Below are 13,068 nucleotides of genomic sequence, written 5' to 3' on the forward strand. Positions count from 1 at the left end.
TCACAAGGACATGACTCATGGGAAATTATACGAATTTTCTCTCAGCTTTCCTCATATTTACTGCTGATACACAAGCAATCATACGCCATGTTCCCCTCCACAGCTACAAATGCAGCGCAGAGTGAAAGACGTGTAATCCAATTTCCTTTGTGTATTATTGTTATTATTGGTAGATATCAAAATGCATCACAAACATATTATAAATCATCACACTATTTCATACTCAAGAACAGCTCCATTTCCATATGAACTTTAAAGCAAGTCTGTATCAAGGGGTATTGAGCCAAATGCATGTTGGAAACAGAGATATTTCTGCTGTAGCATTAGCAGAGGGAATAATTTACACGCTGTTTTTTCACAGTTCAACACCTTATTTCAATTAACCTATGATCTGTGCCCAACGACTTGAAAGCTGATGAGTTATTCATTTATTTTCCATCCACCAGATTCTCTTGGTCCCCTCGCAAAGACTGAGCACGGCGCTCTTCTGACTGCAGAAACAGACTTTGAATTATTTGAGGTTCCATTGACTTGTTAACTTTTTCTATTGCTTTTCCATTAGGAGGTGATTACCACCCAGGAGCCACGTTTCAGGGAACAAAAGACACGATTCTTCTCTCTCTCTATTTTACCTTTTGCACAAAATAAGTCTCCCACAAAAACGCTAACAAAGAGACAAATCTCCTAATCAGCCCCGTTTCACATGAGATTATTCCATGACAGACGAGGGGACCGGCGAGATCTAATAATTCTTTTAACTTTTTATGTGGCAAATTAGCTGAAACAAATGCTAAATGTGTGTTCTCTTACCCTTTTTCCCTCCCATGCAAGATAAACAGCACCTGATAATGTGTATGAAACATTAACCTGATGAACAACCATGCGGTGCCTACTGAAAGTGAAGCCATTAAGCATAATACAAAAGACACACACGCTGTCGGTTCTCATTTGTCACCCCGGCATGACTACTGAGTCCCGGTAAAGTCTCATCAGGGCGTGTGTGTGTGTGTGTGCGTGCGTGCATGCCTACGTGTGTGTGCGCTCATTTCCTGAGAGCTGGCATGTATACATATGCTCTGACAACACTCGAAAAGCTGTGCTCCTCTCCTGGATTCCTGTCTCATTGTCTGTCATCAATCTCAGACCTATAACCCCAGTGGTAATAACAGAACCACTGAGATACATTCAAGTGCAACAATGTGTAGGCGTTGAATCGCACAAACAGGTTATGAATAAGTCTGTTCTGACTATTGGCGGTACTTTGGAGAATATCACTCCACGCGCTCACACTCTATGACAGCTAATTGAAGGTTCCCCTTGGGCAGAGTGCAGCAGAGACATAATAATCAAGGAGCCTGTCCTGGTTTCACTATATAGCCCAAATGTGGGATTTGCTTCTTTTGTCATAATCAAAGGACTATTGCACAGGGAAAGTATTCAGTGTGTTTCCACAGTGGGAAACTGAAATATTTGGTCCGTGCTATGAATAACAAAAGCTACAGAAAAGGCTGCAGCAGCACTACCAGCGGATCAGTGCCCATCGCTCACAGCCTGGTCTTATGAACTTATCCACTTACACATCTGTGTGAAGAAGTGACTGCCTGCGAGGAGTGTCCATTTTAATACCTATGGGTTAATTCCTCCCAGCTTTCATTGGATTAAATTAAACCAAGCTATGTCATAAAGGTAATAAGATTATTGTGTTGCTGGCAGGATTATAGGCGGACACGCTATGTACACAGGAGCAGCAGTGGTCAGAGAGGTGGCATTGTTTGTGCACGAATCTCTCTGGGAAGCATATAGCCTACATTCACATTAGCCTTTTTCACACAGGAAAGAGGATTAGTTTGCATCACAAACATGAAATGAAGCCTCCCAACAGGATTATTTTAGCCTTTCTACTTATGTCCTTTTCATAATGTGTCTTGTTAATGAAGCTGTTTAATGTACAGCTGTATTTTATGACGGTGCACAACGATACAGCAACTTCTACTGATGCCAGCACAGCTTTTCTGTCTCGGGCAGCACAGACATTGGGTCAGCAAATCCAACTCACACCCTTTCCTCAAAGCCATCCAGTTTGCTAGAGGGCAATCCCTCTCCGAAGCTTCAGGAGAGCCAAACCCATTAGTTCTAGCCTTGTATTAACCCAGTGTAACATTAATTACTTCCACTGTTTTATTGTTGTTAGCAGGTAGCCAAAAAAAGGGAAAGGCATTAAAAACACTTCAAAGAGGTTTAATTGTTCATGTTGTTACTAGAGCGTGCAGTCTGACATCCCAGCGAGCCATGACAAGCAAGCACTCTTGAGTGAGGGGCGTAGACAAGATACAGTTGTTAGTTGACATGCTGAAGGAATGTGCTTGGATTACAGCAGATGCCTCTTTGATTTATTGGTTGTAGCTGCGAGCCCTTTATCTTAAATCATGCTGTCGAACAGCGATTCATTTTCATTTTATTTCTGTCTGGGTTCTAAACTCCCCACCCATTGAGACCGGGATCTTATCCTTATCATCTTTCATACTTTGGAAATGAGAAATCCAGAAAGGGCCCCATGGTTTCTTGGGGAACTTCTGGAGCTTTGCCAAACAAGCCTGACCCAGTTGTTTTAAGAGAAACAATGATGATAATTTGCACACTGTGCAATGTGGACACGCATTCATTTCCTTTAGACATTGCACGCTGTAGTGTGAAACTTGACCAGAAAGATATTTGTTTTTGAGTGTTTAGAGTGACTATTGCTTTCACCTCTGTGAGTCTTCACAACAAGTCGTAAAAAACAAAAAGAAAAAGGAAAAAAACAAGGTTTTATGGCAATAAAAGGGTATTGGTGCAGAATAGAGACAGGCATTTCTCCCAGCCAGCTAAATGCTAGTGCTGAAAGGACACTAAGCACAGGTTGTCTTTCAACCACTGTGACGAGCCGTGCAGCCGAGAATTTCACTGTGTTGAGTAAAAGGATACAGGTAGGGGAGGAGGGGCAAGAGGAAAGGAGGCTCGGGTAAAGCCAGCCAGCCAAATCTGCCTTCAGCTCAGTGTCAAAACAGCCAGTCAGCTGTGTACACCTTCATGTCACCTGCTTGTGTGTGTGTGCGTGCCGTGCATCTGTGTGTATGTTGTCCTACAGCCCCCACCAGGAGGGAGCACACAGAGTCATCTCCTCTGGTCAATAGAGCCTAATTCGCCACAGGTAGCAGCCAGCCTCAAAGACGATTTCCCTTCAGCTCAACTGTGCTGAAGCCTTTCATCCACACCGTGGGGCCTATGGTGATAGTAGCAGTGGTGTGTACTATGTGTGTGTCTGCTGGGGGTGGGGGGCTATCAGCCAAACCCATTATCCAATGGAGGCAATAGATATGAAGGTGTTGGTGCCTGGGGCCCGGCTGCCTGCCTCTCCTCCAATCCACTGAAAGACAGAAACGGTCCTCTCCTTCTCCAACTCGGGCCCTGTTGTCTCTAAATTTCCCTGTCATCGTTTTCTTTGTGTTCATCTGACGCCCCCAGCCCTCCACCCCTCGGCCTCTCTCTCTCTGTATTCCCCTCGTCCTGCCTCTGACTCCCTCCTCTCTTTGACTCTCCGCCGCCGTGTCTGTTCGATGATTTCACCAGAGGTTGTACTATACTGACAACGGCTGTGCTCAGCTCCAGCAGTGTAACAGCACCTCTTCACATTCTCTGCATGCTCTACAGGCAGCCTAATGGAGGAAATCAAAGTACTCAAATGTGATTAGATTCAGTATGCGCATTGCATTCCAATCAGAGCTCCTTTGACTGATATAGCTTTTCCTTTTAAATTCCACCAACAATCTTTTTTTTGTGTGGAGGCTGGGGTTGTTCTACTTTCTTTTTGCACTCGTGAGTGTGCTAGATTTATATCAAATAGTTAGTGTTTATCAACATTTCATCTATGAAACTCCCTCATGTTCGACTTTTATGATATGTAATTATAGTGCGGCTCACACTTCTCTGGTGTATCACATGAAAAATGTCTTCATAGTTTTTCCTTAGTGGCTCATGTTAAATGTAAGGAGTGCACTATTTTCTCCTTTCATGGGACTGAAACATTGTTTTTGCCGGGGGCATTGCATGAGTTACTGCGCACCTACTTTATCAGAGTATGAGTTGTAGGGAGAAACAAGTGTAAAATGAAGGTTCAGGCGCTATGGCTACACGTACAGGTTCTGTGTTGCTTTAGTGAAATTCAATCAGCCATTTCACGAAATCTCCCAGGCAAGAATGATTGCCAGGCAAGAGGATGTTACTGTAATTATTGTCTTGTTCGCTGCCGACTGAGTGCCTTGGATAAGCCATAGTCAACGGGAAGGCAAATACGCTTGTTGCACAAAGCACTTAGCAGCAATTTACACAACAGGATACTTGGATGTATAAGCATTACAGTGTTGAACATGTTGAGAAAAAAATTAGAAATGTTACTTACAGGGCACACTACTAAGGTTTTTGTGGTACATTAGGGCATCTGCCCACCAGGAGGTCAAGGTTTGAATACCTGCCAAACTATTCCCACTAAAATACTTGATATAATCCACTTTATATACCCAAGGGGTGCCACAGTAATGAAGCCACCTTAAGCTGCCACCGCAGGTCAAACTACCATTTGGTTTTTATTTTTATGCTCAGCGCTGCATTGAGGTTTTCATAAAAACTGATAATTATGTGTCCCAGTGAGAATCAAACTCCATCTATCATAGAAGCGATAATGTTTTTCCCATTGGGCTGCTCACCATCACATAATACCGCTGCTCCACCCAAAATATAATGCCTCCCTACTCCTCCCTCTCCCCCTCTCTCTCTCTCTCTCTCTCTCTCCTCACAGCTCCGCCACTGTCAGAAGTCACCACGTCCCCTCAGCCTCTGAGAACTACAACCACCACCACAACAACCACAGTGCACCGGGGTGTGGCCAACACTACCACCACAACAGGGCTCAAGGAGGGCAGCAGGGGAGCGCCCAAGCTGCCTCCTGTGATTCCGCAGACTACTTCCCCTCCACCCCTGGAGTCCTTCCCTTTACCTGAGCGCTTCTGCGAGGCCACCGAGAAAAGAGACATCATGTGGCCTCAGACCCAGAGGGGAATGCTCGTGGAGCGACCTTGCCCCAAGGGAACGCGAGGTAAACAGGGCTCCCTCTCACCTCAGGGCCGTGCGCTCGCTGTTTTTCAATATGACCCGAAGCGTCCCGGGAGAACATTTCAGAGTTTGTTAGATCTGTCTGATATTCTTGCATACACACAATCTTTTTTATCTGTAACAAGCACCCGTTTGAGTGGGTGCGCTGGGAATCGGCATCAAGTCAGTTTGTACTGCTGTTAGATTTTTAACTCATTCCAGGTCGAAACATGATTAGGCAAATCTGTAATGGTTGTGTTGCAGGGGAGCGGGCTCAGCTGTTCCTCTTGGAGCTTGCATGGAGATGCGCATCCCTCATTTGATTGTGTGTAAAATAAGGCCTAATTAGGATCAGGGGGGAAAAATTGTTACCACTTTGTAGCAAAAACAGACATGACAAGTTTTTTTCTTTTTTTTTTTTCCTGGAAAGATTTTTCAAGAAAATTATTCCACAAAAACAAAACTGGTGACACTATGTGTCTGGAGATTACTGTATCCAATAATTTTGGTTTAATTTGTCCTCAGATGGCTTTTGAAACAGTCTTAGCAGGCTAACACTGTAGAAAAACAAAATATCTGCCAGCGCTGATATTTCTGTGCACACTAAAGCAGACTGTGGCTATTTGTATAACATTTCAAATTTCTATGTTCGTAAATTTGTTGCCTGGTTGTATTTACTCCCTTTTTTTTAAAGTTTACTCCAGCCTTGTCCTTTGTTGCCCCATGAAGGACTTCATAGGAAAATAAATTTGATTTGACTTGATTAAACTTGACTACTCTGTTCTTGTTTTCCCTGACAGGCACAGCCTCTTATTTATGTGTCCTTACCACTGGGGCCTGGCACCCGAAGGGCCCTGATCTCAGCAACTGTACCTCCCACTGGGTCAACCAAGTAGCCCAGAAGGTTTGTATGAGCTCTGCCTCTCTGTTTTCCTTCTGAGCATAATGTGTTTCTTAAAAAACACAGAGGGGGTAGATGAAATTATAGAAACGCGTCCTTGTAAAAGGACTTTGACAATGCGGTAACTTCATCACTGCTGCAAAAATGGCAGTAAATCTGGTTCAGATTAGCTTGAAAGCAGTATTTGTCAGCTATAAAATAAGTCTGTAAAAACTGCAAAGGCTAGCATCTGTAGTGAAACTGCAGGTGCATCAGTCAAAAGCGCTGCAAAATTATATGTTGAGGAAGCCGAAGCTCAAAAACTGCATGAAAAAAGAGCATAAAACACAGAAAAGGTACAATAGATACTGTACATAGTAGTGGCATAAATGTAATTGTAGAAATTATTGGATTCAATTATTGGATTCAGGTTAAAAGCCTTTCACATGAAATGTTAATGTTTTCTCTACCCTGTGTACAATGTGTATCATTAACTGCATATGTCGCAGGCTGCTCACTACCTGTTTTTTAAACTTGCCACTCATTTGAAATTGAATAAAAAAATAGAAAGAAAAGAAACTGCTACCATGGCAACTTCTCCGGCATGAAGAAAACACTTTTTCATAACTGGCATTTCAAGGACTCATTCAAGTGTGATTTGATGTCAGAAACCGGGCTGTAAAGAACCATCCAAGTCTGTCTTCTTGCATTCTTGAGAACATTACTCACTCCCTCTCCCCCCCGCAGATCCGCAGCGGTGAAAACGCAGCTAACTTGGCCAACGAGTTAGCCAAGCACACCAAAGGCCCCATCTTTGCTGGGGACGTCAGCTCCTCTGTGCGCCTTATGGAGCAGCTGGTGGACATCCTGGATGCTCAGCTGCAGGAGCTCAGACCCAGCGAGAAGGATTCTGCAGGACGGAGCTTCAACAAGGTAACCTCATCCTCCCAAACCAGACATGCAGACAGAAAACAGAAAACGTGCTGTATTACATTAAATACTAACCCTCACCAATTCTCCCTGGCTGAACCATTCTGCAGTCAAAGTTTACATGGCTTATAGGAGCTTAACTGGGAAGTTAATACGTTTAAATGTCAAGTGCAAAACTCGATTTCTGCCTTTCAAAATAATGCAGCAATGCAGTTTGTAGTTGTCATTGTTTGTCACGTAGAGTCTGTCCTTTTTCTTTCAAAGTCAGGAAAGTTGTCAGACATACAGAGCAAAAACAAACAACAACAAAAAAATAGTGGCATGATTTTAGGCTGTGACAAGGAGCAGACATCTGTATTCATGGTAGTATTTGTACATTTGTTATAATGGCCATAGTTTGACTCTGCCAAGCGCAGTACTTCTGCGATGTGTCAGCAGGATTTTAGAGGAAAAATACTGCCATGGATGTGACCAGCGCTTTTTATTCTTCAGCTTTAGAGGTACGCAGGTCAGCGGCGAATGAAGGCAGTGCACTGAGAGATGGGGACTGGCTCAAACTATCTTTGAATAGTGTGTTTGTATGTCGAGCGCTCAGTCAGGACCTTGTTCTCTAAATCCTTTTCCACAAGCTCATGAACCTGTACAAATTATGTCTCTATTTTTTATCTGTTCTTTTTCTTTTCCTGATAAAAAAAAAAAAATAGCTTCAAAAACGAGAAAGGACATGCAGGGCATACATGAAGGTACTGGAGCATTGCTTCTGCCCACTTTTGTCGCTGCCGCCCCCCACCCCTCCTCTGTTCCTGTGTCACTGTATATGCTCCTGCCCAGGTTCAGCAGCATGTTCCCCTCTGCACTGTCATGTACCCCCTCCCTGTGCTTCCTGCTTCTTTGAGTAATTGCCTTACACACAGACCAATCGCACCCAAAGTGCTTTCCAAGTCAAAGTGAAGTCATCTCCAATTACTGAGGTGGCTTCTTGTCATGGATGTGTATATGTGTCTCTGTGTTATTATCTCTCTTGCTCTCTATATGTTGGAAGCAATGGTGTATTTTGTTTTTCATCCTGTTTTTCCCTTTTGTAAGTGTTTACTCAAGATTGCACGTCTGGATGCATAACATCACAATTCAAACATCCTGTTTTTACATTCCTCTCATTATTCATTTGGTGAAGGATTTGCCGCTTTGTTGCTTTTTCTTTTTTTTTTCTTTTTTGAAAGCTTCCCTTCCATATAAAATTCTCATGGATATTGCATCAAACTCTGTACTCTGATTTAGTCAAATACCCGACCTTTCATCCCATATAATGCAGAAACTGTGTGTCGTGTTTCACAAGGACACAGCTTTTAGGTCATGGCAGTCATTTGTTTCATAAATTAAAGGTGCAAATCTTTAGCTCTCTCTGGTTAATAAGGTTAGTCAGGTCAAATCATTTTTTCCCCCTTTTTCATAGAACGCTATCAAGTAAGGTTCACACATCAAAGTATTTTGGCCACATATTTCTCTCTACCATTAGGGAGATCTGTGTCCTCCACCTGCCACCAAAGTCACCCCCCTCAATCCACATCTCTCCTGCGGGAGGGTATTAAAATGGATCGAGCTAATTACCCAGTCAACGGCCGTGTGCTCGTAAAAATAGAGAAGGGAAGAAGGGGGAAAAAATTCCATGTATGTAGTCTCTAAAAAATGTCATATCATCATTTTGGTTCTTAATGTCACAACATGTAGATTTAAAGTCAGAGGTAGTGACTGTGTCAGAGAGGCTTTTTGTCAATGTAAATGACAGCATTAATTTGACTAATGATGGCATGAGAGAATCTGGGACACAGATCGTCGAGTCAGCAGTATCTGACATCTGCCATACTTGACGCAACATCACATTAGCCACCCCCCCTCCCTTTCCGCCAGCCGTCACCGGCATTGATTACCTGATTAGATGCATTGATTTGATTGTATCCTGAAGAAACGTCTGCAGAAAGCGTGAAGCCGGGGAAAAAAATGTTTGCACAGAGGATACAGTTCAGTGACAAAAATGGAACATCACATGTTATGTTCTGCTTGCGGCCTCCTTGTGCGCCTTATGGTGCTTCATGCAGAACGACCTAAACTACACTGACTGTGCAGTAAAGATGGCACTTGACTACAATTTGACTGCGGATACAAAGTCAAAGAACAAGAAAGTTTCTACATCCTACATGATGAACTTGAAATTAGAGAATTTGGATCATCAGGCCATCTCTTAATATCCTGCTACTGGACCGAGCTCATAGGTTCAATACACCGTGACCCCAGGGTCTCCAATTTCTCCTTCAGGATCAATGCAGTTTCTTTCTTATGCAGGAAATTTCTGTCTTTAATTATTCTTTTCATATATATGATGATTAAAAAAAGTAATTTTACTATCTTTATGTTTTTCTCCTACTCATTTTAATCCCCACAGATGTGATGCGTCATCCATTTCATTTCAGTGTCTGCATGTCACTGCTCATGCTTGCAAATCAATTCTTTTTTGAATATTTTTTCCAAGTTACTCAAGTATCTTTGTTTCTGTTTTGTGTGTGTATCTGTTTGTTTCTTGTATGGGCACAGGCCATCGTGGACACGGTAGATAATCTTCTGCGACCAGAGGCCTTGAAGTCCTGGCAGGACATGAATAGCACAGAGCAAACGCACGCAGCCACCATGTTACTGGATACTTTGGAGGAAGGGGCTTTTGTCCTTGCCGACAACCTCGTGGAACCTGCCTTTGTCAAAGTTCCTGCAGACAATATAAGTAAGTAAAGCCGAGGAGGTTGTGGTGAGCAAATGACAGGCGTTCTGAATTGATGCGAGCTCAGTTAATTTGATTACTTTCAATTCATCCAGAGAGTAACTCTTGTGATAGGAAAACAAGGCCGCCACATAAAAAAAGGACTTTGTTTTCATAATAAGCGTTTAAACCTCGGGGGAACAGAAAAACAACGCATATTAGGTTTAACGAGTCGCTTACTGACAAAGTGATGAATATCAGACAATTAAATAGACTGGATTCTCTGATTGCGCACGCTTAGTTTATAAATGTTTGCGTCTAGACCTTGTAACTCTATACATTAATGTGAACATTAGCCGGCTGTGGAGTCAGAAAAAGTCCATTGTTTATCCACAGCCTCGTCTTCCTCCCCTCATTTTCTTCAGCTGTTAGACCATATAAGGAAGGCTTCTCCTTGGTTGTTGTTTTCCCAGCACTGTTTTATTGGTGAAGAGTCCCACTTGAATAAAATGATCACTTTGTGATTGACGTAATTATTGTGAAGCTCATTGTTTGAGTTGTTGTTATGTCCTTTGGGCTCTGCAACATTTCAGTCTTTGTAGAAATATGAATAAGAAAGTTTCGGCGTCAATGGGCTCCACTATTTTGTGTTTCATGCCCTTGAATCTGAGTCCCGTAATGACTGATATCTCATTCTCTTTTCTCCTCATCTTTCTTCTCCAAAACCCCCCTGCTGCCTCTCTGCACCTGGCAGTCCTGGATGTGTATGTACTCAGCACGGATGGCCAAGTTCAGGATTTTAAATTCCCACAATCCAGCAAGGGCGGTATCTCAATCCAGCTCTCAGCCAACACTGTCAAGCTCAACAGTCGGAATGGTAAGCTCTCTTCAATGTAATATAAGAAAAGAGAATAACTTGGTCAAGGTAACTGTGCTTACTCTGAAATGAAGAGGAAGCGTGTGTTCACTGTGTGGGGAAATGTGTGCTTTTGACTCATTCCTGTTTCTTTGAAACAGTGAAAGTTCTGTCTGTAAGGAGGAAGAGAGGCCACGTTTAAAAGCTCATACCTGCACTTTTGTTTGTGTTTAAATAATAGCCATCTTTTTGTGCCTAATTTCTGCAGTTCTGTCTTCATCCATTTTTCAATTTTCTCCGTGATCTTCTTTTCTTCATCCTCTTGATGTCTGTCACTCAACAGGAGTTGCCAAGCTGGTTTTCGTCCTCTACAAAAACCTGGGCCAGTTCCTCAGCACGGACAACGCCACCATCCAGATGGCCAACGAGGCTTACGGCCGCAACGTGTCGGTCGCCGTCAACTCTGACATCATTGCTGCCTCGCTCAACAAAGAGTCCAGCCGTGTATTCATTAATGACCCGGTGATTTTTACCCTGGAGCACATTGATGTGAGTCTGCCCCGCTGGAATGAATGGAGAGGTCATATTAAAAAACTCCAGGAGGGAACATCCAGAGTAGACAGAGATCTGCAATTTGAATTGTAAATGTCTGGCTAGGTCAGTCGGCAGTTTATTTAAGTCATTGAGCATCAAATTAAAGGAGTCTTTAGAACCTAAGTGAATTCTTAATGAAAACTAATTCTTTAATCAACATTGGGATATAAATGATACCCATTTTCTTTTATAGTGGGGGGAATTAACTCCTAGATTAGCTGTACAATCTAGGATGAAATTACTGGAGCACCAATTATCTTTCGTCTTTTAAAGTTGTCACTTGAGTTCCCAGAGGGCCATGCGTGACTCCATTCTTTATCAGAGAAATTGTGCAATTCCAATACATGCCGTCAAACAATTACGCTTCTCTGTTATTAAGGCCTCATATACACGACCATGCTTCGGTTGATTTGGCAAGCATGTGCCAAATGAGATACAACATATGAATTGCTTCATGAGAGCTGTGAAGTGAAAAATCCTCATCCATATCAGTGTGGAAAAAATACTTTGTATGAGTAGGGGGTAAATGGCCTCTGTGTTCTACATGTACTTCAATTTCAGGCAGTCAATTATTTGGACACTTAACCATATCTCTTGTTATCTGCAGATGGAGCACTACTTCAACTCCAATTGCTCCTTCTGGAATTACTCTGAGAGGAGTATGATGGGCCACTGGTCCACCCAAGGCTGCAAACTCCTGGATTCTAATAAAACACACACCACCTGCTCCTGCAGTCATCTCACCAACTTTGCCATCCTCATGGCGCACCGTGAAATCTCCGTATGTCACCTCTATTGTTTTCTATTCACCTTTAAGGTTCCTTTTCAACTCATTTACTCAAACTTAGTTCCACAAGCAGCTTCAGTCCTTACTGAGTTTTGTTCTCTAATAACGAGCCCATCTAAGAAGGTAGCTGAGTATATAGATATGGTATAGCTGTAGAGATAGATAAATATTTCGCCTGCACAGTCTAATTGTTTTTCATTTGGCTTTCTGTCCTTTACCCCTCAAAGGTTAATGGCAGAGTCCATGAGCTACTTCTAACTGTCATCACCCGTGTTGGCATCGTGGTGTCCCTCGTCTGCCTCAGCATCAGCATCTTCACCTTCTGCTTCTTCCGGGGTCTGCAGAGCGATCGCAACACCATCCACAAGAACCTGTGCATTAATCTCTTCATCGCAGAGTTAATATTCCTAATTGGTATCGATATGACGGAACCTAGGGTAAGCTGAAACGATTGCACCCTATTGATTTGGTTTTGATTCATCCCCCTCTCACTCTATCTGCTCTCATCCCCCAAAAACGAGACAAAAGACCCTTTCAGAGTGAAATTGATGAGTTTTTAAGCATTGTTTGTTTCTAACCTTCCCTGCTTGTCCCTGACACAACATGAGTGGGACAGCACCATTAATATAGATTACTAAGGGGCCATGTCTTCCACTTGACAGGTCTTTTTTCCTCTATCACTTAAAGGCACAGTTACCATGGTTGAGCCTGCAACCGTCACAATTTTTCCTTCTCTCACCTTCGTTCTCGCTTTAGTTTCTAGAAGCACAAAAAAAGAAATTCTGTGTACAGGTGGGGATCAGAGCTTCCAGTGCTGCGCTATGTGATTAAATCTACTAACTCTAACCTTAAAACACAAATGGCATTTAAATTTCTGCCGTGCTGATGGAGGACTAAAGCTGTGCATAGTCAGAGCCCATGTGGTGAATGAATATTCATTACCGTTTTTCATCAGTTTCACTGGTATGTGTTGCGCTGAACGGGTGAGGCAGCAGCGTCTTTTCAGGAGGTTTTAATAAAAGACAGGATATATGATATACAATTTTCAATAAAGAAATACTATAGAGACACTGCTTGTCATGTTTAAATCATTTTTGTAGCGCCATATAATCACAGTTTTATTTATTTATTAATTTTTTGAATAA

At 42.6% G+C, this 13,068-nt stretch overlaps 1 protein-coding gene across 3 annotated transcripts in view; it reads left to right on the plus strand.

The window, feature by feature from the left end:
• Positions 1-13,068, plus strand: part of adgrl2a (adhesion G protein-coupled receptor L2a) — a 95,974-nt gene that overhangs the window by 67,047 nt on the left and 15,859 nt on the right. For 2 of the 3 annotated variants that reach the window (XM_083970747.1, XM_083970745.1), the window contains exons 6-14: positions 4,835-5,131; positions 5,928-6,031; positions 6,755-6,940; positions 7,642-7,680; positions 9,527-9,710; positions 10,441-10,563; positions 10,886-11,091; positions 11,744-11,917; positions 12,151-12,360. In XM_083970747.1, coding sequence (XP_083826873.1) covers positions 4,835-5,131; positions 5,928-6,031; positions 6,755-6,940; positions 7,642-7,680; positions 9,527-9,710; positions 10,441-10,563; positions 10,886-11,091; positions 11,744-11,917; positions 12,151-12,360 — 1,523 coding nt within the window. The remainder of the gene's footprint in view (positions 1-4,834; positions 5,132-5,927; positions 6,032-6,754; positions 6,941-7,641; positions 7,681-9,526; positions 9,711-10,440; positions 10,564-10,885; positions 11,092-11,743; positions 11,918-12,150; positions 12,361-13,068) is intronic. The other variant, XM_083970746.1, reaches the window with a different exon arrangement.

The sequence above is a fragment of the Trachurus trachurus genome (genome assembly GCF_905171665.1).
Source record: "Trachurus trachurus genome assembly, chromosome: 4".
Lineage (NCBI taxonomy): Eukaryota > Metazoa > Chordata > Actinopteri > Carangiformes > Carangidae > Trachurus > Trachurus trachurus.